The 22,018-nt window shown below is 43.0% G+C and overlaps 1 protein-coding gene across 1 annotated transcript in view; it reads left to right on the top strand.

The window, feature by feature from the left end:
* Positions 1-686: 686 nt before the first annotated feature.
* The window catches only part of LOC120025198 (tetraspanin-4-like), a gene marked incomplete at its 5' end in the record, with an annotated part of 35,698 nt that continues 14,366 nt past the window's right edge, over positions 687-22,018 (top strand). The window contains 3 exons of the mRNA XM_038969662.1: positions 687-881; positions 10,726-10,800; positions 21,739-21,840. Of these exons, the coding sequence (XP_038825590.1) occupies positions 687-881; positions 10,726-10,800; positions 21,739-21,840 (372 nt within the window). The remainder of the gene's footprint in view (positions 882-10,725; positions 10,801-21,738; positions 21,841-22,018) is intronic.

Here is a 22,018-nt window from a genome sequence, read left to right as displayed (position 1 = left end):
GGGCGAGGAGAGGGACGGAAGCTATACTGTTACATTGGCAATACTAAAGTGCCATTAAAGTGTCATTGTTATTTCATGTACATTACTGCAGTACCCTTGTCTGTCTGTCTCTGTGTATATCAATTTCTTTGTCTTTTCTTTCCTCTTTCTCTCTCCTGTCTCTCTTCCTGATTATGATTCCCATCTGACTCCTCTCTCAGGGGTATGATGATAGGCTTGTATGAGGAGAGACAGCGGTATAATCCTCCTCTAATTTCCAGCTGTTCTAGTATTCTGATCATGGCGGAGGGTGATGGATGACTTGCACCAACCTGTCTAAGTGATTGGAGCGGCAGCATACAGTGCTTCAGAGCAGTTTTATTCATGACCTGCCCTACTTTGACCTCAAGAGCTGATTAAAACAGATCTGGTGTGGTTATACAGTTGGGATAGAAGTTAGGGAGAAAAACAATAATCACATATTTAACCACGCAAATCGAGTCTACCAGTTTTGGTTGAGCATGCCGGGCAATGCATTTCCTGGCATCGCCTTGGGATTTGTGTGTGTTGTGTTGTGTGTAAATGTATATGTGTGCACCAAATAATCCCAAAGTATTTTATGTTGTGTGTTTTTTTTACATGCTACTCACTTTTTCATTTTTTTTCTTTCCTTCTTCCTTTGTCTATCTCTCTCCTTCTTTCTCTGACAGTTGGGGGGTTGTGGAATACTGGGCGTGGGGGTATGGCTGTCAGTGACCCAGGGCAACTTTGCCACACTCTCCTCATCCCTCCCATCCCTCTCAGCAGCCAATCTACTCATTGCGGTAGGGACCATCATCATGGTGATTGGTTGCCTCGGCTGTGTCGGAGCTGTCAAAGAAAGTCGTCCGCTGTTGCTGAGCGTGAGTATCTGCCACTCTTGATGACAAAAATACCCTTGATAATTAGTATTGATAAACATTCACATTTCTGCTGTAAGCATCATGTTATATTCACACTTTTATCCAAAGCAACATACAAATGTCAACATCAACAGACAGTGACACGTTATGTATATTTGTCGAGTCTCAGGAGAAGACCCAGATGCAGACAGTTTTGAAGTAACACCGTTTTATTACAAAAACAGGGGGGCAGGCAAATGACAGGTCAAGAGCAGGCAGAGGTCAGTAGTCCAGAGCAGAGTCCGAAAGGTACAGAACGACAGGCAGGCTCAGGGTCAGGGCAGGCAGAGGTCAGTAATCGAGTGTCAAAAACCGAATGGTCAAAAAACGGGAAAGCTAGAAAACAGGAACTAGAGAAAGACAGGAGCATGGGAAAAACGTTTGACGAAACAAAATGAAATTGCAACAGACAAACAGAGAACACAGGTATAAATACACTGTGGATAATGAGGGGAGATACCTGGTGGTGGGTGGAGACAAGCACAAAGACAGGTGAAACAGATCAGGGTGCCAGCACCATGCTTCAACCCATAACCAGAACCACACATTCATAACTCCAAACTCCATCTTCCCATTTAAAAACACTATTTCAAGTCAAAATTGTCTCTGGTTGATAAGAACAAGTCTCACATCGTATAACAAACCATATAGTTTTATTTCCTTCAAACGACTAACAGTCTGTTAATTTAGCCTTTAAATCTAGCTTTTAAATTAAGTTTATGACACCAGTGCAGCAGGTGGCTCAATTACTGGCCCCATGGGACCGACCATCAAACGTATCGCAGAGCAAAAGCCCATCATTAGTATCAGCCTTGATATTCTCCCAGAACGCCTAGCCGGTTGGACCACTGTGTCGATGTGATTGGAAGACAATGTTCGCGAAGGCTTTTTCGCAGCGACTGACGAATCATCTTGAGCCTTCACATCGATTTCAAAAGAGCTCTAACCCTCTGCTTTCATTAGAAAAGCAATTAGGGGCCTCCCGAGTGGCGCAGTGGTCTAAGGCACTACATCGCAGTGCTAGCTGTGCCACTAGAGATTCTGGGTTCGAGTCCAGGCTCCCGGCCGTGACCGGGAGACCAATGGAGCAGTGCACAATTGGCCCAGCATCGTCCGGGTTAGGGGAGGGTTTGGCCAGCAGGGATGTCCTTGTTCCATCGCGCACCAGTGACTCCTATGGCGGACCGGGTGCAGTGCACGCTGAGTCGGTAGCCAGATGCACAGTGTTTCCTCCAAAATGTTGGTGCGGCTTCATGGTTAAGTGGGCATTGTGTCAAGAAGCAGTGCGGCTTGGTTGGGTTGTATTTCGGGGGCGCACGGCTCTCGACCTTCGCCTCTTCCGGATCTGTACGGGAGTTACAGCGATGAGACAAGACTGTAACTACCAATTGGATACCATGAAATTGGGGAGAAAACAGGGTAAAAAAAAGCAATTAGAGATTTGATAACTGAACTGATCATTGAGGGGGAAATAGATGAAGATTTGACAGTGCTAATTGCTGTGGTGTTTCATGCCTGATATGTGTTGTGATTCAAAGTAATAAGGTTGAGTGGTAATTTGTAACATTGCAATAACTTGTGGGTGGCATTTTACAACAGTTGTGTACTAAACGTCTTGGAAGTCTATTAGTGAGATCATGTTTTATTCCATTATCTCCATGAGATTCATTGGAGAATAGAAAGCTTTTTTCCAATAGCCACACTAGGATATCACTAAAATGTGTCATAATGAAGGTTTCATCATTATACTTTCTGTCAAGCATGTGCTTTTCAATTTAAAAGATTGTATCGTTTACTTTTGATAGTTACTTTTTTTGTTGCTTTTGTTAGTTTTTCATTTTACCACAAGGACATCAGACATAGCCTAACACCGTCATCAGACCAATTTAACAAAAGTAAGTGCTCGAGTATAACCAACACACTGAATTATACTCATCTATTGAAAGGGACGGCAGTCTGGCTTCACAATGAATAGACTAGAGCCTTGGAGAGTTCTTTTTCTCAGCAAATAAACTCTTGAAAGGATTACGACACTGAGGCTGCATCGCAAATGGCACCCTATTCCCTAAATCAAATCAAATCAAATTTTATTGGTCACATACACATGGTTAGCAGATGTTAATGCGAGTGTAGCGAAATGCTTGTGCTTCTAGTTCCGACCGTGCAGTAATATCTAACAACTTCACAACAACTACCTTATACACACAAGTGTAAAGGAATGATTAAGAATATGTACATAAAAATATATGGATGAGTGATGGCCGAACGGTATAGGCAAGATGCAGTAGAAGGTATAGAGTACAGTATATACATATGAGATGAGTAATGTAGGGTATCTAAACATAATATAAAGTGGCATTGTTTAAAGTGGCTAGTGATACATTTATTACATCCAATTCTTAATTATTAAAGTGGCTAGAGATGAGTCAGTATGTTGGCAGCAGCCACTCAATGTTAGTGATGGCTGTTTAACAGTCTGATGGCCTTGAGATAGAAGCTGTTTTTCAGTCTCTCGGCTCCCGCTTTGATGCACCTGTACTGACCTTGCCTTCTGGATGATAGTGGGGTGAACAGGCAGTGGCTCGAGTGGTTGTTGTTCTTGATGATCTTTTTGGCCTTCCTGTGTAGGTGTCCTGGAGGGCAGGTAGTTTGCCCCCGGTGATGTGTTGTGCAGACCTCATTACCCTCTGGAGAGCCTTACGGTTGTGGGCGGAGCAGTTGCCGTACCAGGCGGTGATACAGCCCGACAGGATGCTCTCGATTGTGTTTTTGGTGACAAGCCGAATTTCTTCAGCCTCCTGAGGTTGAAGAGGCGCTACTGCGCCTTCTTCACCATGCTGTCTGTGTGGGTGGACCATTTCAGTTTGTCCGTGATTTGTACGCCGAGGATCTTAAAACTTTCCACCTTCTCCACTACTGTCCCATCGATGTGGATAGGGGGCTGCTCCCTCTGCTGTTTCCTGAAGTCCACGATCATCTCCTTTGTTTTGTTGACATTGAGTGTGAGGTTATTTTCCTGACAACACACTCCGAGGGCCCTCACCTCCTCCCTGTAGGCCGTCTCGTCGTTGTTGGTAATCACGCCCACTACTGTAGTGTCGTCTGCAAACTTGATGATTGAGTTGGAGGCGTGCATGGCCACGCAGTCATGGGTGAACAGGGAGTACAGGAGAGGGCTGGGAACGCACCCTTGTGGGGCCCCAGTGTTGAGGATCAGCGGGGTGGAGATGTTGTTTCCTAACCTCACCACCTGGGGGCGGCCCGTCAGGAAGTCCAGGACCCAATTGCACAGGGCGGGGTCGAGGCCCAGGGTCTCGAGCTTAATGACGAGTTTGGAGGGTACTATGGTGTTAAATGCTGAGCTGTTGTTGATGAACAGCATTCTTACATAGGTATTCCTCTTGTCCAGATGGGTTAGGGCAGTGTGCAGTGTGATTGCGATTGCGTCATCTGTGGACCTATTGGGGAGTGGTAAGCAAATTGGAGTGGGTCTAGGGTGTCGGGTAGGGTGGAGGTGATATGGTCCTTGACTAGTCTCTCAAAGTACTTCATGATGACGGAAGTGAGTGCTACGGGGCGATAGTCATTTAGCTCAGTTATCTTAGCTTTCTTGGGAACAGGAACAATGGTGGCCCTCTTGAAGCATGTGGGCACAGCAGACTGGGATAAGGATTGATTGAATATGTCCGTAAACACACCAGCCAGCTGGTCTGCGCATGCTCTGAGGACGCGGCTAGGGATGCCGTCTGGGCCGGCAGTCTTGCGAAGGTTAACACGTTTAAATGTTTTACTCACGTTTGCTGCAGTGAAGGAGAGCCCACAGGTTTTGGTAGCGGGCCGTGTCGGTGGCACTGTATTGTCATCAAAGCGAGCAAAGAAGTTGTTTAGTTTGTCTGGGAGCAAGACATTGTGGTCCGCGACGGGGCTGGTTTTCATTTTGTAGTCCCTGATTGACTGTAGACCCTGCCACATACCTCTCGTGTCTGAGCCGTTGAATTGCGACTCTACTTTGTCTCTATACTGACGCTTAGCTTGTTTGATTGCCTTGCGGAGGGAATAGCTACACTGTTTGTATTCGGTCATGTTTTCGGTCGCCTTGCCCTGATTAAAAGCAGTGGTTCACGCTTTCAGTTTGGTGCGAATGCTGCCGTCAATCCACGGTTTCTGGTTGGGGAAGGTTTCTGGTTGGGGAAGGTTTTAATAGACGCTGTGGGTACAACATCACCGATGCACTTGCTAATAAACTCGCACACCGAATCAGCGTATTCATCAATGTTATTGTCCGACGCTATACGAACATATCCCAGTCCACGTGATCGAAGCAATTTTGAAGCGTGGAATCCGATTGGTCGGACCAGCGTTGAACAGACCTGAGCATGGGCGTTTCCTGTTTTAGTTTCTGTCTATACGCTTTGAGCAACAAAATGGAGTCGTGGTCAAATTTTCCGAAAGGAGGGCGGGGGAGGGCTTTGTATGCGTCACGGAAGTTAGAACAACAATGATCCAGTGTTTTGCCAGCCCGGGTCGCGCATTCGATATGCTGATACAATTTAGGTAGCCTTTTTTTCAGATTAGCCTTGTTAAAATCCCCAGCTACAATAAATGCAGCCTCAGGATATGTGGTTTCCAGTTTACATAGAGTCCAATGAAGTTCTTTCAGGGCTGTTGATGTGTCTGCTTTGGGGGGATATACACGACTGTGATTATGATCGAAGATAATTTTCTTGGTAGATAATGCGGTCGGCATTCGATTGTAAGGAATTCTAGGTCAACAAAAGGACTTGAGTTCCTGTATGTTGTTATGATCACACCATGTCTCGTTAATCATAAGGCATACACCCCTGCCCTTCTTCTTACCAGAGAGATGTTTGTTTCTGTCGGCGCGATACGTGAAGAAACCAGGTGGCTGTACCGACTCTGATAACGTATCCCGAGTGAGCCATGTTTCCGTGTAACAAAGAATGTTACAATCTCTGATATCTCTCTGGACGGCAACCCCTGCTCGGATTTCATCTACCTTGTTGTCAAGAGACTGTACATTGGCGAGTAGTATGCTCGGGAGCGGTGCGCGATGTGCCCGTTTACGGAGCCTGACCAGAAGACAGCTCCGTCTGCCCCTTCTGCGGCGCCGTTGTTTTGGGTCGCCGGCTGGGATCCGATCCATTGTCCTGGGTGGTGGACCAAACAGAGGATCCGCTTCGGGAAAGTCGTATTCCTGGTCGTAATGTTGGTGAGTTGACGTTGCTCTTATATCCAATAGTTCCTCCCGGCTGTATGTAATAAAACGTAAGACTTCCTGGGGTAACAATGTAAGAAATAACACATAAAAAAACAAAATAGTGCATAGTTTCCTAGGAACGCGAAGCGAGGCAGCCATCTCTGTCGGCGCCGGACATGAATGTTTTATCTATGTAGTGCACTGCTTTTGACCTGGTCACATAGAGCTCAAGACAACTGGGAATTCGGAAGAAAACAAGGTCAAATCATGATGATGTCAGTGATCTTCAGGTCGGCGCTCTAGAAAGAGTCCCGAGTTCCTGATTTGCAATTCCGAGATGACCGCTCAAAATTTTCCCAGTCCAAGTTTTTTTTCAGAGTTTCCAGTTGTCTTGAACTCACTGAAATCTGATTTCCCAGTTCTGAATTTCCAGTTGTTTTCAGAGTGACAAAAAACATGCTGGATTGACACCATGGCCAATTTTGAATGTTTATCCTTTTAAGCTTGGAAAAGAGACTTGGGACCACACACACACTCCACTGAATAGCAGGCTAGTGATTGCTTTGCAATGCTTGCAGTTAGCCACCGATTACTTCCAAACCACTCATTGTTGAATTTGTGATTTCCAACTTGTTGTGTAATGTTTATGTCTAATGGCCGATGAGCACCGATACGTTTTATCTATACTTTCTCTTCATTAAAAAGGATTTGCAAGTAGATTGTCGACTTAATTCATGATGACTGCTAGCTTGCAACTTAAGATTTCTAAAGTATGACGTTGACATGATCAGTCCAATCAAAGCTGCTATAGATATAACGTCATTTGACGTCATTTTATCTGTGGCCAATGACCTTGAGCCTTCTTGGATGTGCACTTCTAATGTAACTCTATGGCAGCATCCAAGGGGCTTGAATTTTCGAGCTCTACCCTTAGATTTGACGGTGACGTAGTGTCCCCATGAGTGACAGAACACTGAGCCAATCACGGTGCAACTAGAGAACATTACCAACCCCTGTGCTCCGTATTTTCCGCTGGCTGCCCCACCACCACAGAAAGCACTGAGCTAGGCTGAAACACCTGCATTTTGGAGCTGCTTTTCGCAAGAAAGCAAAAAAGAGACCGTGTTTGTATGCAGCTTTATGAACTAAATGTTGTTGTTTTTTTTTTGTACATTGTTTGCAAACTGATATGGGACAGGTATTAATGCCAAAATAGCATGCAAAACAGGCTAGAAAGGTGGGGCTCAAAACAGGCTCTGCCCCACCTGCCCTGAATGATGGGTTGCCACTGAGCCTTGCACACATTTCAAGTGGTTTGCTAGTATGCATATTGGAACAAAGCTTTAGGCACACATTCTAAGTAGTGTACTAATATGGAACGTAGCCTAACAGCCATCTTGGTGGACTGCCATACTTTTACACTGGAGACTGCTCCTTCTAGTCTGAATCCTCTGAAGTGGTCTTGTAGGGACAAATTTCAGATCCGAGAACAGTCCATTTGAACCAGGTCGCGCTAAACTGGGTTGTCGAGCAAAATGGTCAACATTCCATTATGGTTAACCTGCAGCCAGGGCTCAAAACTACATTTTTCATTGGTAGCACCAGAATATTAGATTTCTTTAATTGATTGAGATTTCTTTAATTGAATGAGATCACCGCCGCATTGCTTTCGCCTAGCCAGTCCTTTCAGATCCCTGGCTACACAACAAAGCAAAGGGGCTGCCATTCGAGAGTAATTTGGGGACCTAGCACAGTTGTAACCTCCCCGCTACCCCAAGTTAGTTAGTTACCGGTCCGACGCAGCTGAATTCCTCAAGGTATTGATTTGGGAGGCACCGTCTAACAGTGGCACGCCTCCAGTTTCTCCCTTGTCCGTCTATCAAAGAGCCTCGGTAGCTTTCATGCTGAATGGGAATCACAGAGAGTCGTTAACCCCCCCCCCCCCCCCCCCCCCCCCCCCCCCCCCGAGATCAATGGCAGACCAGCAGTTTGATTATAGTTCTCCTCATCGCTCTCCCTGACAAGGCATTGATCTCCACTAAACTGGGATATCAGCAAAGCCTGACGAGAGGAGAAACAAGTCATAACATAAATAACAGGGCTGGTTTGGCTACTGTAGTGGGGGCTTCCCTCACAGCCACACATACATGTGCACACACAGTACCAGTCAAAAGTTGACACAGCTACTCATTCCAGGGTTTTTCTTTATTTTTTACTATTTTCTACATTGTAGAATAATAGTGAAGACATCAAACTATGAAATAACACATGTGGAATCATGTAGTAACCTGAAAAGGGTTAAACAAATCAAAATATATTTGAGATTCTTCAAAGTATCCACCCTTTGCCTTGATGACAGCTTTGCACACTCTTGGCATTCTCTCAACCAGCTAGGCTACCCGCAGCGCCATTTTCCTTTCTCTCTATGCCCCCTTCAGCCTTGTGTTTTTAAAATGGTTGTTTTCCCACACGGTTGCATAACGGTAATGCAGAATTTCCCAAACTCTGTCCTGGGGACACCAATGGGTGCACATTTTGATTTTTGCACTAGTACTACACAGCTGATTCAAATCATCAAAGCTTGATGATTAGTTGATTATTTGAATCAGCTGTGTAGTGCTAGGACAAAAAAAACAAAAACGGGCCCGAGGACTGAGTTTGGGAAACACTGGAGTAATGCATTAATAAGGCCGGCACACGCAGCCTGTGTATCTGGAAACAAAGGACAAGCTCATAGAACAGCTTCTTCCTGGTTGAGTCGAGGAGAGAGCAAAGGCAAGGTCTTCACTAAGTCAGCCATTCTTTTATAATATATATTTTTTTTAATCCTCCCTGCTTTGGTCTCCCATTCAAACAAGCTCTGCCAAGCAGTCCTTGAAGGCGACATCCGCCCCAAACCTGACGAGGACTCTGAGAACCACTCTAACTAGCTTTTCACATTTAGAAAGGCCTGAAAAGTACGCTTTAACAATTAAAAAAGATAAATGCACCATACACCAAGACTGCAGTAAACCAAAGTCTGTCTTCACAGACTTAGTCGCACTCTTAAATTCACACGTTCACTCCCTTGACATTCTGAAACTCGCTGTCATTCCATCACCCTCCCATGTTCTCTCCTTTTCTCTCCGTTTGAGATTAGTCAAGCATTTTTCTGCGAGAGGGACGGAACGATTGCTTTGCGGGGGTAGGATGTATCGGGTGGTAACTTTTTCGAGCGCTCACGTGAGGCCCGTAGGAGGGAAACGTATTACTCAGAAACTATCTCATCTAGCAAACGATCGAGAAGGTACGGTTTGTTGATTAAAATATTCGAGCGTTTCCAAATCCGAAATGCATACAGGTTAGGTTATATATCACGTGAAATATTGGGACAGTGACATTTTTTGTTAGTGTTTTGGTTCTGTAGCACTTTAGCGCTTTAAATTTGAGATGATCAATGACTATGAGATGAAAGATTCCAGCCTGCACTTTAATTTGAGGTGAACCGTTTATAAATTACAGCACTTTTTGCACATAGTCCCTTCATTTTAGGGGACCAAAAGCAATGACAAATTCATTTATGTGTATTAAAGTAGTAAAAAGTTAAGTATTTGGTCCCATATTCATAGCACGCAATGACTACGTCGAGCTTGTGACTCTACAAACTTGTTGGATGCATTTGCTGTTTCGGTTGTGATTTAGATTATTTTGTGCCCAATAGAAATGAATGGTAAATAATGTATTGTGTCATTTTGGAGTCACCTTTATTGTAAATAAGAATAGAATATGTATCTAAACCCCTCTACATTAATGTGGATGCTACCATGATTACGGATAATCCTAAATGAATCGTGAATAATGATGAGTGGGAAAGTTGCAGATGCACACAAATATACACCCAAGAAATGTTAACCTCTCACCATTACAATAACAGGGGAAGTTAGTATTGTTGGGGTGTATGATATTTGTAGTCACCTGATGTAGTCATTGCGTATTATGAATATGGGACCAAATACTTAACTTTTTACTACTTTAGTACACATATAAGTGAATTTGTCCCAATACTTTTGGTCCCCTAAAATGGGGGTAATATGTACAAAAAAGTGCTCTAATTTCTAAACTGTTCAACCGATATGGATGACAATTCCCTCAAATTAAAGCTAACAGTCTGCGCTTTAACCTCATAGTCTTTGTATCAATTGAAAGTGCTGAAGTATGGAGCCAAAACAATAATAAATGTGTCACTGTCCCAATACTTTTGGATCTCACTGTATACCGGCTCAACCTGTCTCTCTGAGTATTACTGTTCCACTCCTCTCCTTCTCTGTCAGTCATAAATATATATATAAGGCGGAATGATCCAAAGGCATTCGATCTCTCATGTCTCTTCAACTCACTCTTCCTGACACGTTGTCTCTCCCACTCTTTGTTTCTCAAGTTAAAGTTCTAATGCACTCTCTCTCCATCTCTCTCTCCACTCTCTCCATCTCTCTCTCCTCTCTCTCTCCATCTCTCTCTCCTCTCTCTCCGCTCTCTCTCTCTCTCTCTCCTATCTCTCCTCTCTCTCTCTCCATCTCTCTCTCCTCTCTCTCTCTCCTCTCTCCACAGTTCTTCATCCTCCTCCTCCTGATCTTCTTCTTGGAGATTTTGTCCATCACGCTCTTCTTTGTTTACCAAGACCAGGTAAGGCAACATCTCGCTCTTATTTATTTTATTGTGGTTGATTCAGGTACAGTTTTTAAGTATCACAGAATTATAATATATATTGATTTAAACTAATCCAAAAATGCTTTTACCCCCTGTACAATAAGCAAGTTTGATTGAAAAGCAGAGGAGCAATGGCTTTTCGACATAAATAAATCTTTTCACATCAGAGCATTCCCGACTTGGGAAGGGATTAATAATGCAATTCGCACACACATATCCTGCTCCTACATACGCATGCACATGCTGGCACGCACAGACACAACGATACAATTCACGGCATTCCAAATTCAATCCGTCTACACAAGCGTTGTGTCCAATGACGGGACACCCTCCAATTTATCGACCACGCCACTCCATTATGCATGACTTGTGGCATCCTCGCTACCCCAGGGGCCAGGGCCAAGGCCGTTGGTGTCTATAGTCTCTGTTTGTACCTTTTAGTAAATAATGATCCTACCCTTTGATATTTCTCTCCACCCTCTTTATTTCCTTTGAGTGTATTACATGTTTCCCCACTCTCGTACTGTGTATAGCCTTTTATCTGTGGTTATGTAATAAAACCCATACAGGCTCTGTTAAATCTGAATCCTCCGCCCCACAGCCATTATAATCCTTTGGTTTGTCTCACTCGCTGTGTAATTCTAGAAGAGTTCCTGGATTGGTAGCGTCTTCCTGGGCTCTCGGCCAATATATCCCATCCGTTATGAATGTTAACTTACCTCAGTCCCCACCCTAGTCCCTATGTCTAACAGTCCCCTGTTTCCCTATCCTCCATTCCGTGTCTGAATGATTCAATTTCATTTCTTAACTGTTCCTACAGTAAGCAGTGCAACGAGAAACTGAGTAAAAGCTGCAATTCTGTTACAAAAACAGGGTACAGTATGTTGCCTTTTTCAGAAATATTCAACCTACCAGCAACATTGATTCAACATGATTGAGAAAGTAGGAAATAACGAGGAAACTTTGCCCAGAGAGCCGATTCCCTGATCCTTCATCAGTATTCTGTTGCCGGGTCTCATTCCCACAACTCTGCTGCTCCACTGATGGCCTGGAACACTCCCAGCTGTCTCGTCACCACATCAGCCCGTGCCACCTAATGCCAGGCTACAGCTGCCAACCTTGCCATCTTTGACTGACTTCAATCCCTGTAACTCCAGGCAGTTATGCCAGTACCACCTGGTCCAGTGTTTCCCAATCCTGGTCCCGGGGACCACAAAGGGTGCATAATTTTAAAATGTTTCCCCTAGCATTACACACCTGATTCAAATAATCAACTTATCATCAAGCCTTTGAAAAACTCAAATGTGCTCCCCAAGACCAGGATTGAGAAACGCTGACCTAGTCTCATCACCAGCTAGTCACATAACCACCTAATCAAATAGGGTACCGAAAAAAAGTTATGGCAGCCAGGCAGGGGTTCCTTTCCAACTAGGAAACCTTGTCGGTCAAACCAATTAAGTTACTGTAGGAAAATGGTGATCCGTCCGGTGTCCATAAACACGTCTGTTTCTCAAACTAGACACTAGTTCAAGATGGCGGCAGGGCAGGTTTGCCGAGCGTGTTGTGTCACGCTGTTTGTTTGTTTCAAGTGTTCCAAGTTTGTATTACTTAGCAAAACCATTCATTGACATCTGCTGGTTACTACATGAGGAGATAAAGCCGGTGTGGTCCCCTCCCTGAAAGCCGAGAGAGGATACATCTGTGCTGTGACTGACGGTCCAGACACGTTGAGCCGACTAGCCTTGGATACTCCTCAACGCTCAGGTTTTTATCTGTGTTTCCGGAGGCTTCTGACTCCTCTCCTGTCCCGCTGTGCGGTGGAAGCCGGAGGTTTGTGCGCTGGGCTTCCAATCCCAGGATACCGCTGCCGGGTGGACTAGCCACCAGTGATTGGTCTACTGGGCCCGCTCTGCCTCACTGTGCGGTAGCCTACGGCAAGGCGACTGGGTGCATTGACCAGGCCCACACACTGGGCAAAATCCCTGTCTGTACATTCCTGCAGCAGTTGTTGAACGCGCTGACCGCTCTAACTAAGGCAACAACGCTCGGGCACACACTTGCTTTCTAACTACTAGACCTGTAGGCTACAGCTGAACATTTTTGGGGAATTTTAAGGTTTCAAAAGATTGACTCAGTATATTTAAATGTTGTTTTCTTTTTGTTTTAGTGAACTGCTGGATTCAGTGGTTAAAATTGCTATTTTTGTACAAATGGTTTTAATTGCTGCCTACATGGGTTATGACTAAATGGGTTATGGCATTGTCTAAATTATCAAAAACAAATCTCATCTCCCTGACCCAGAGATACCGCTAAACCCTACTTTGACTGATGGTTTAGCAGCTTTTATCTTTCAGAGGGATCAGATTGTGTTACCATTTGACTCCTACTGTGACATGCACATAAAACTTTCTCATCCACAGGGTTTGGTTTGGCTAGAAACTGTTTGCTGTATCAGATGACTGTAGTTTGGATTATTTTAAATCATCTAAGTGCAGAGAGATTTTAGGAAAAAACAAATCGAGGTGTTTTATTATTCTTCTGCTTTTGGTGTCAGGAAACATTCACCCAAACCCAGGCCCATTGGCTATGGATCAGGAAACATTCACCCAAACCCAGGCCCATTGGCTATGGATCAGGAAACATTTACCCAAACCCAGGCCCATTGGCTATGGATCAGGAAACATTTACCCAAACCCAGGCACATTGGCTATGGATGAACTTCCCACTCCAAATGATTTTAAAACTAGATCAGGGTTGGGACTGATGCATATTAATGTGAGGAGTTTGATGGCAAAATTGGACATGATAAAAGTCTGGGTTCACACTGCTGACCCAGATGTTTTAATACTGTCCGAGACCTGGTTTAAGAAATCTGTTCTAAATCAGTCTATAGGCTTGGATGGTTCTGATGTTTATCGATGTGACTGACAAAGTAAGGGGGAGGTATAGCCATCTATATTAAAGACAGATATGTGGTTACTGAACTAAGGTCTTTAACTAAACCAAAACAGTTTGAGTTTTTAGCATTGAAGCTACAGTTATCAAAAGCTGTGAACTTAGATTTGATAGGACGTTATAGACCTCCATCTGCAAAAGTAGAATCCCTGGATTCTCTGGCTGAACTGATGCGTGGTTGGGGGGAAAATGAAAAGGTCCTTATGGACGATTTAAACTGGGATTGGTTATCTCCAAACTCTGAGGCCATAAGAGGACTGTGCAATACATGACATTTTACTCAAATTATAAATGCGGTTACAAGACTCAATCCCAAAGACATCTCTAAGTCAACACTTATTGATGTTATTCTAACAAACAATCCGCATAAATACTCGGCCGTTGGGATTTTCGCTAATGATTTTAAGTGATCATTGTGCAGTTGCTTGCATTAGAGACACTAAAATCCCCAAAGTGCCCTCTCGGTTAATAGTCAAACAAAATCTTAGGCAGTTCTGTGAGCAGGCATTCCTGCATGAACTTTATGCATTCAACTGGGACAGGATTGTACTTATTCCAGATATCGAAGAGGCATTCTCCTATTTTCATTCTATGTTTTCTACTATCTGTGATAAACATGCCTCTCTCAAAAAGTACCAGGTAAGAGGTAGAGACAATCCCTGGTTTACAGGAGAATTATCTGATTTGATCCATAAACTAAATACACAATGGGCCAAAGCCAGAAAGGGTAATTCCCAGATTGAATGGCATTTATTCAGGGCACTGAGAAATAAGTGCGCCTTGCTAATACGGAAATGCAAATCCAGCTTCTATTACGAAATCTACCGAGGAAAACCTCAATAACCCGACAACATTCATGGATTTAATGGTTTTCCATCATTTTAACACAAACTCTTCTGGTCTTCTGCTGAAATTGACCTCACATTCAATGGACGTGACTAACAATAATAAACTGCTTCACATGTTTAATTGGCATTTTGCTAAAGCTGGGCATGTATTTGATATTGAACTCTTTACTAACATCTCAAATGAGGCTGTGAATGAAACTGCCACATGCCGGCCTACGGTTCATTTATTTCATTTTACCGAGATTGAGCTTTCAGAAGTTGTAAAGGAACTCCAATCGAATGATATTAAGAAAGCAGCTGGCCCGGATGAATTAAACCCATATTTTCAAAAAAAATTGGTGCAGAGATCATTGCTGCCCCTCTCACTCACATATTAAATCTTTCATTGGTGAGTAATACCATTCCAAAAGTCTGGAAAGCAGCCTACGTCACGCCTTTACATAAAGGTAGAGATCCGTCCCTGTTGGATAACTATCGTCCCGTATCTAAACTGCCTGCACTGGCAAAAGTTTTGGAAAACTTGGTGAACTCACAGTTCAAAGACTCTCTTTATAATAACTCAGTTTTATCTCAATTCCAGCTGGGATTTAGAGCCAAGCATAGTACAATTACTGCTGTAAGTAAGGTTGCAGGTGATATTCTAGATGCTCAGGACAAGGAAAATCACTGTTTCACTTTTTATTAACCATGCCGTGCTGTTGTATAGACCAAAAAAAGGTTGGTTTAAGTATTGATGTGTTGGATCGGTTCCAGAACTACCTTTCTGGCAGAACAGTGTGTAGCTCAGGAGGGTATGACATGTGAGTGTCGAAGACTTACAAAAGGAGTTCCCCGGGGCTCAATTTTAGGTCTTATCCTTTTTTTACACGGTATATAAATGATATAGGGAAGACTGACTCTGCAAATCTCCATCTTTATGCCGATGACACAATTATTTATTCTAGCGCATCTAATATTGATAAGGCTTTTCAGGACTTACAGTTGGCCTTTGATGTTATTAAAAGACAGCTTTTCCAATTGAAACTTGTGCTTAATGAAAGAAATACAAAGATGATGGTTTTCTCTTCCCTGAATGTAAACAGATGGAGTCACTTGCAGATTTTAAGTGTAGCAGGCCAGCAAATTGATAGGGTCACCTCCCGTAAGTATCTTGGGATTTGGTTAGATGAAAAGTTGAATTTTAAACAGCACATTGATACCTTGACCAAGAAACTGAAGTTGAAATGTGGTTTCTATTACGGGAACAAATCTTGCTTTTCAATGTTAGTCAGAAAATATCTTGTTCAAAGCACTTTTTTTAAAATCAGTGCTGGATTATGGTGATGATTGTCTATATGCAGGCCTCAGCAAGTACCTTAAACTCTGGACACAGTGTATCAGGGTGCTTTAAGATCTATTACAAAATGCTACATCACTCACCCATCACTGTGATCTGTATGCTATGGTGCAATGGACCTCTCTCTCCACCAGGAGGCTAAAGCACTGGTACACTTTTGTGTACTGGGCATTGATGGTACAACTCCCATTGTATCTCTGTTCCTTACTGACCAGATCAGTCACTCAATACAGTCTTCGTTCACAGTCGCTGCTGACCTTGTCTGTTCCTAAGGCTAGAACCGAGATGGGCAACAACAAAAAAATCCCATAATGCCCCTTCATCCTGGAACATGCTTCAGAAGATTGTAAAGTTAGGGGAGTTAAGTGTCTTTTGTCGACTGATCGACAACACTTTGTGATAACTGCAGTTGTTTCTAATCTTCAATTGTATCTTTAACTTGTGACACTTTGTCTTTTGTGTGTATTCTGTATTTTTCTGTAATGTTCTATGGACACGCTGATATTTCCCTGTTTTGCCTTCTTGCCAGGTCACCCACGCAAAATAGGTTTTTAACCTCAATGGGTTGTACCTGGTTAAATAAAGGTTAAATACATTTTTTTTTAAATAGGCCAGACTCACGTCAATGGAAGTTGTCAGTAATTTTCAGTTAGTTTACACATTATAAAATAAATAAATTATACATTCAATTGCTCAATTCACTGAGACACCTGTCAATATTATTCTCATATTTTTTTTACAATATGATTAATGAATGAATATTTGTAAAAGCTTAAACGATGACATCAGAATGTGCCTTAAAGGAAAGACAGTGATGTTTTCTTTAATGTTTATTTTAGAACTGACGTCAGCACAACTCAGGTTGTTGTATTTAATCTTAGTATGAATCATGTTTCTTAGATAAACAAGGTGTACATTTTACCTCAGCAACATGGGACTTCTGAGGTTCAATGTAGCAATTTGAAATTGAGTCATGTAACCACTGCCTGAATGAATTTCAAGCATGGAAAAGTTTCATTTCACGCTGAGAGAAATGTTTCATTGGTAAAACGCACCACTAATCATATTGATTCACCCATTAAATTAATGGAAACATGAAATTACTAATTAATTGGACTACCCACAAAACATGTAAAATGTTAGGCTCTTTATGTGAAAAGGAGGAACCCATTGGTGAAATCCTGTAGTGGTGTTGACAGTAAAAAAAAAAACTGGGTTCAAATGATATTTGTTTTGTTTCAAAAGCTTTAGCTGGACTTCTGGCACTCCAGGTAGGATTAACCAAACACTAACCTATTTGAACCCACGTCTGGTAAAAGTAACTGTTGATTCAAACTTCATAGGCATAATTGTTTTTTATTTTACTAGGCAAGTCAGTTAAGAACAAATTCTTATTCACAATGACAGCCTACACCGGCCGAACCTGGACGATGCTGGGCCAATTGTGCACCCCCCTACAGGACTCCCAATCACGGCCGGTTGTGATACAGCCTGGATTCGAACCAGGGTGTATGTAGTGACGCCTCTAGCACTGAGATATGCAGTACCCTAGACCGCTGCGCCACTCGGGAGCCCCCATAAGCCAGAATGAGGGTCATATACAAACCGTCAGCTAGGAAAAAACAGGGATTTTAGGTAACAGTCTAATTCAATATTTCAATCAGGTTGAGATGAAACCATAATACAAGAACTAGAACGGAGCAAAGCAGCATTGAGGAAAATAGGCTGTGGGTAACAAAACGTGAACAGCTTCTGTCAATGTTTTCCTATGAATACATATGAATGCATTTGAATGAACATACGAAATGAAGGGGAATGACTCCAGAGAGAATAGAACCTCAAAAAGGCCCTGTTTTGACACTATTCACCCCTTGCAGGGAGCTATACTATCACAGACGAGCATAGATAAGCAGTTTGTCATTTTGGGACGATGCACACAGCCTTCCCCTTCTCTTCATATTTCCTGATTCCTTGTCCAATAAACATGTCACGCAGTACAATGTCTGAAGTACAGTGCATTCGGAAAGTATTCAGACCCCTTGACTTTTTCCACATTTTGTTACATTACAGCCTTATTCTAAAATGTATTAAATCGTTTTTTCCGCCCATCAATCTACCCACAATACCCCATAATGACAAAGAGAAAACAGGTTTAGAAATGTTAGCTAATTTATTACAAATAAAAAACAGAAATACCTTATTTACATAAGTATTCAGACCCTTTGCTATGAGACTCGAAATTGAGCTCAGGTGCATCCTGTTTCCATTGATCATCCTTGAGATGTTTCTACAACTTGATTGGAGTCCACCTGGGGTAAATTCAATTGATTGGACATGATTTGGAGAGGCACATGCCTGTCTATATAAGGTCCCACAGTTGACAGTGCATGTCAGAGCAAAAACCAAGCCATGAGGTCAAAGGAATTGTCCGTAGAGCTCCAAGACAGAATTGTGTCAAGGCACAGATCTAGGGAAGTGTACCAAAAAAATTCTGCCGCATTGAATGTCCCCAAGAACACAGTGGCCTCCATCATTCTTAAATGGAAGAAGTTTGAAACCACCAAGACTCTTCCTAGAGCGGGCTGCCTGGACAAACTCAGCATTTGGGAGAGAAGGGCGTTGGTCAGGGAGGTGACCAAGAACCCGATGGTCACTGACAGAGCTCCAGAGTTCCTCTTTGGGGATGGGAGAACCTTCCAGAAGGACAGCTATCTCTGCAGCACTCCACTAATCAGGCGTTTATGGTAGAGTGGCCAGACGGAAGCCACTCCTCAGTAAACGGCACACAACAGCCCACTTGGAGTTTGCCAAAAGGCACCTAAAGGACTCTCAGACCATGAGAAACACAATTCTCTGGTCTGATGAAACCAAGATTGAACTCTTGGGCCTGAATGCCAAGCGTCACGTCTGGAGGAAACCAGGCACCATCCATACGGTGAAGCATGGTGCGGCAGGTAGCCTAGTGGTTAGAGCGTTGGACTAGTAACCGAAAGGTTGCAAGATCAAATCCCTGAGCTGACAAGGTAAAAAATCTGTCATTCTGCCCCTGAACAAGGCAGTTAAGCCACTGTTCCTAGGCCGTCATTGAAAATAAGAATTTGTTCTTAACTGACTTGCCTAGTTAAATAAAGGTCAAATAAATAAAGGGTGGTGGCAGCATGATGCTGTGGGGATGTTTTTCAGCTGCAGGGACTGGGAGACTAGTCAGGATCGAGGGAAATATGAACGGAGCAAAGTACAGAGAGATACTTGATGAAAACCTGCTCCAGAGAGCTCAGGGCCTCAGACAATGGACAATGGCCCTAAGCACACAGCCAAGACAACGTAGGAGTGGCTTTGGGACAAGTCCCTGAATGTCCTTGAGTGGCCCAGCCAGATCCTGGACTTGAACCCGATCGAACATCTCTGGAGAGACCTGAAAATAGCTGTGCAGCGATGCTCCCCATCCAACCTGACAGAGCTTGAGAGGATCTGCAGAGAAGAATGGTAGAAACTCCCCAAATACAGGTGTGCCAAGCTTGTAGCATCATATCCAAGAAGACTCGAGGCTGTAATTTTTGCCAAAGGTGCTTCAACAAAGTACTGAGTAAAGGGTCTGAATACTTATGTAAATGTTTATTTATTATTTCTAACAACCTGTTTTTTCTTTATGGGGTATTCTGTGTAGATTGAGAAGGGAAAACAATTGAATCAATTTTAGAAAAAGGCTGTAACGTAACAAAATATGGAAAAAGTCAAAGGGTTTGAATTCTTTCCGAATGTAATGTCTGAAATAAAACTTTGTTCTCTCCTCTCCTTTCACTGCACTGACTGGAAAAGCTTTGAAAGGGGGGGGGGGGAGGAAATATGGTGGAAGCTCGTCATTTGCGTGGCCTTCACCAGGTACATTCTTTCAGATCAGTGCAGATGAAGGAGCAGAAGCGAGGACTGAGGAGAGGACAGATTTTTAGACAATGAGAAAGAGCAAGGGTTGGATTCAGACCTGGGACACCAGGTGAGTGGACTCTAGTTTAGCCTTAATCCATAATTAACTACCAGGAAGAAAATAAACATGACAAAACAGCAAACCTTGAGGCCTGGAGAAATATTTTAATAGTTATACTGCTGTATAAGGAGCTGCTTTGGGAAGAGAGAGGTGTCTCTACATCTCCCATTTGATTACAACATGATTCAGGCTAATCCATAACAGTGTGTATAAAACAACAGTAGCTTCTGTAAGCAGCACCAAGTTGATTAGAATCACTCAAACCGATGACTTTCAGATTGAGGCTGCTGCGGTTGCCAGTTGCTGAATTTTTTTTCAAAATCCTTCCTTGAATCTCTAATCTTATATGGCAGGTTTAGCTGTCTTGTGGTGACCCGGCACATTACGAGTCAGTGTGTTCCAAGGCAATACACAGGGGATATGCTATTGTCTCTCCCCCTACTGTATTTAAAGCCCATTTTCCTTTCACTTATCTCTCACTTTCTATGTTTCTTCCTGACTTGAGAGAAAATGTATGTTTGTCTGTAGGGCTGGTTTCACTGGAAAGAAGTTCTCTCCTTCTGTTGACCCGATGTCATGAATGTCTCCATTGAGCGTTTTTTAAATTATTATTGAAATGGAATTTACCCCGCTTACGACAATGCGTTTTCTACCCACATAATGCCAACTTTGTTTATGTTTACTTTCAGGTCGCAGCTGCAAAAGCAGTGAATTATGATCTTCCGTATTGTTTTGGGAGATTTTTTGTGTACCTTGTCTTATTTTTGTGTACCTTGTCTCTGCTATTAATTTATTTACTGCTCTCTCTCCCATTCTCTCCCATTTCTCTCTATCTTATTCTTTTGCTCTCTCTGCCCTTCACCTACACTCTCTCGCTCCTCTCTCTCCTTCTAAGTAACTGATGCCTCCCTCCTTACCTTGCCTGGTGTAGTCAAGGAGGCGACGGCAGTCCCAAGGTCAACATCGATACTGAGCTAACAGTGAAACAGCAGTTCACACTCCCTACTAATAAGAGCCTATTAGGCTCGGCTTGAAAAATCAAACTTTGAGTAGAAGTTTAAAAAAAAATATCAGATTCGATTAGTCTTTCGCCAGAAATATTTGATCATGCATTTTTGAAGCTACAGCAGTGTCAGCAGAGGCATGATTGGAAGTCTGAGACAGTATCTGCTCAGGGCCATATTCTGACTTGCGATAGCACTAAACTCAAATTTGTCTCCCATTAACGTCAATGAATGACGCAAAAGTCAGAGTTAAGTTGCTCCTGTTATTTTCAGAAAGGGAATACAAGACGAGAACAAAGCTAAAATCATGAAATTGTATTTTAGTAACTCTTCCCCTGAAGTCCTTACTCGTGCTCTTTTATCCTTTGTGTTACCTTTGTGTTCTACATTGTACCAGTATATTATATTGCTCGGAAATATATCAGGTGTAGAGTCTATTATTCATGCTACATTGCGGCTGTGTTGAAACGGATGTAAACAGATGTGATTTAGTCGAGTGGGAGAACCCTTTTGACAGTGGGTTGAACAGACCACTGAGGGTATCAGCCTGTAGCCCTCTACACAAACATGCCAAATGACTACATTATTCTACTGGCAGTTTTTGAGAGAGCAATGGCGATCAATCAGATTGATATCTTGTTTGTTGACTGTCTGAATGTGTAAATAAGGTTAAGTCATGTGTTTCGGAGACAGAGAAAGACAGAGAATGTTTGTGTGTGTGTTTTGCATGAGTAAGGAGGTTTATGTCTTCACCTTGATGTCTTTGTGTGTCTGTCTTGTATCCAGATTGATCACTATGCCCAGAGGGATTTGAAGAGGGGACTCCAGCTCTTTGGCACCGAGGGCAACGTGGGCTTGACCAACGCTTGGATGATCGTACAAACGGATGTAAGTCCTTAAGCAGAGAGTGTTTGTGTGTGTGTGTACCCAAGATGGCGCCGATAGAGATGGCAGATTCACTTCTAGTCCTGAGGAAACTGTGCAGTATTTCGTTTTATTATGTATTATTTCTTACATTGTTAGCCCTATTAAAACCTTCCTTAACCAGAAACCGTGGATTGGATGG

Source organism: Salvelinus namaycush, chromosome 30 (assembly GCF_016432855.1).
Source record: "Salvelinus namaycush isolate Seneca chromosome 30, SaNama_1.0, whole genome shotgun sequence".
Taxonomy (NCBI): domain Eukaryota; kingdom Metazoa; phylum Chordata; class Actinopteri; order Salmoniformes; family Salmonidae; genus Salvelinus; species Salvelinus namaycush.
Note: the sequence above shows the minus strand (reverse complement) of the source record. Positions and strands in the feature narration are given on the sequence as shown.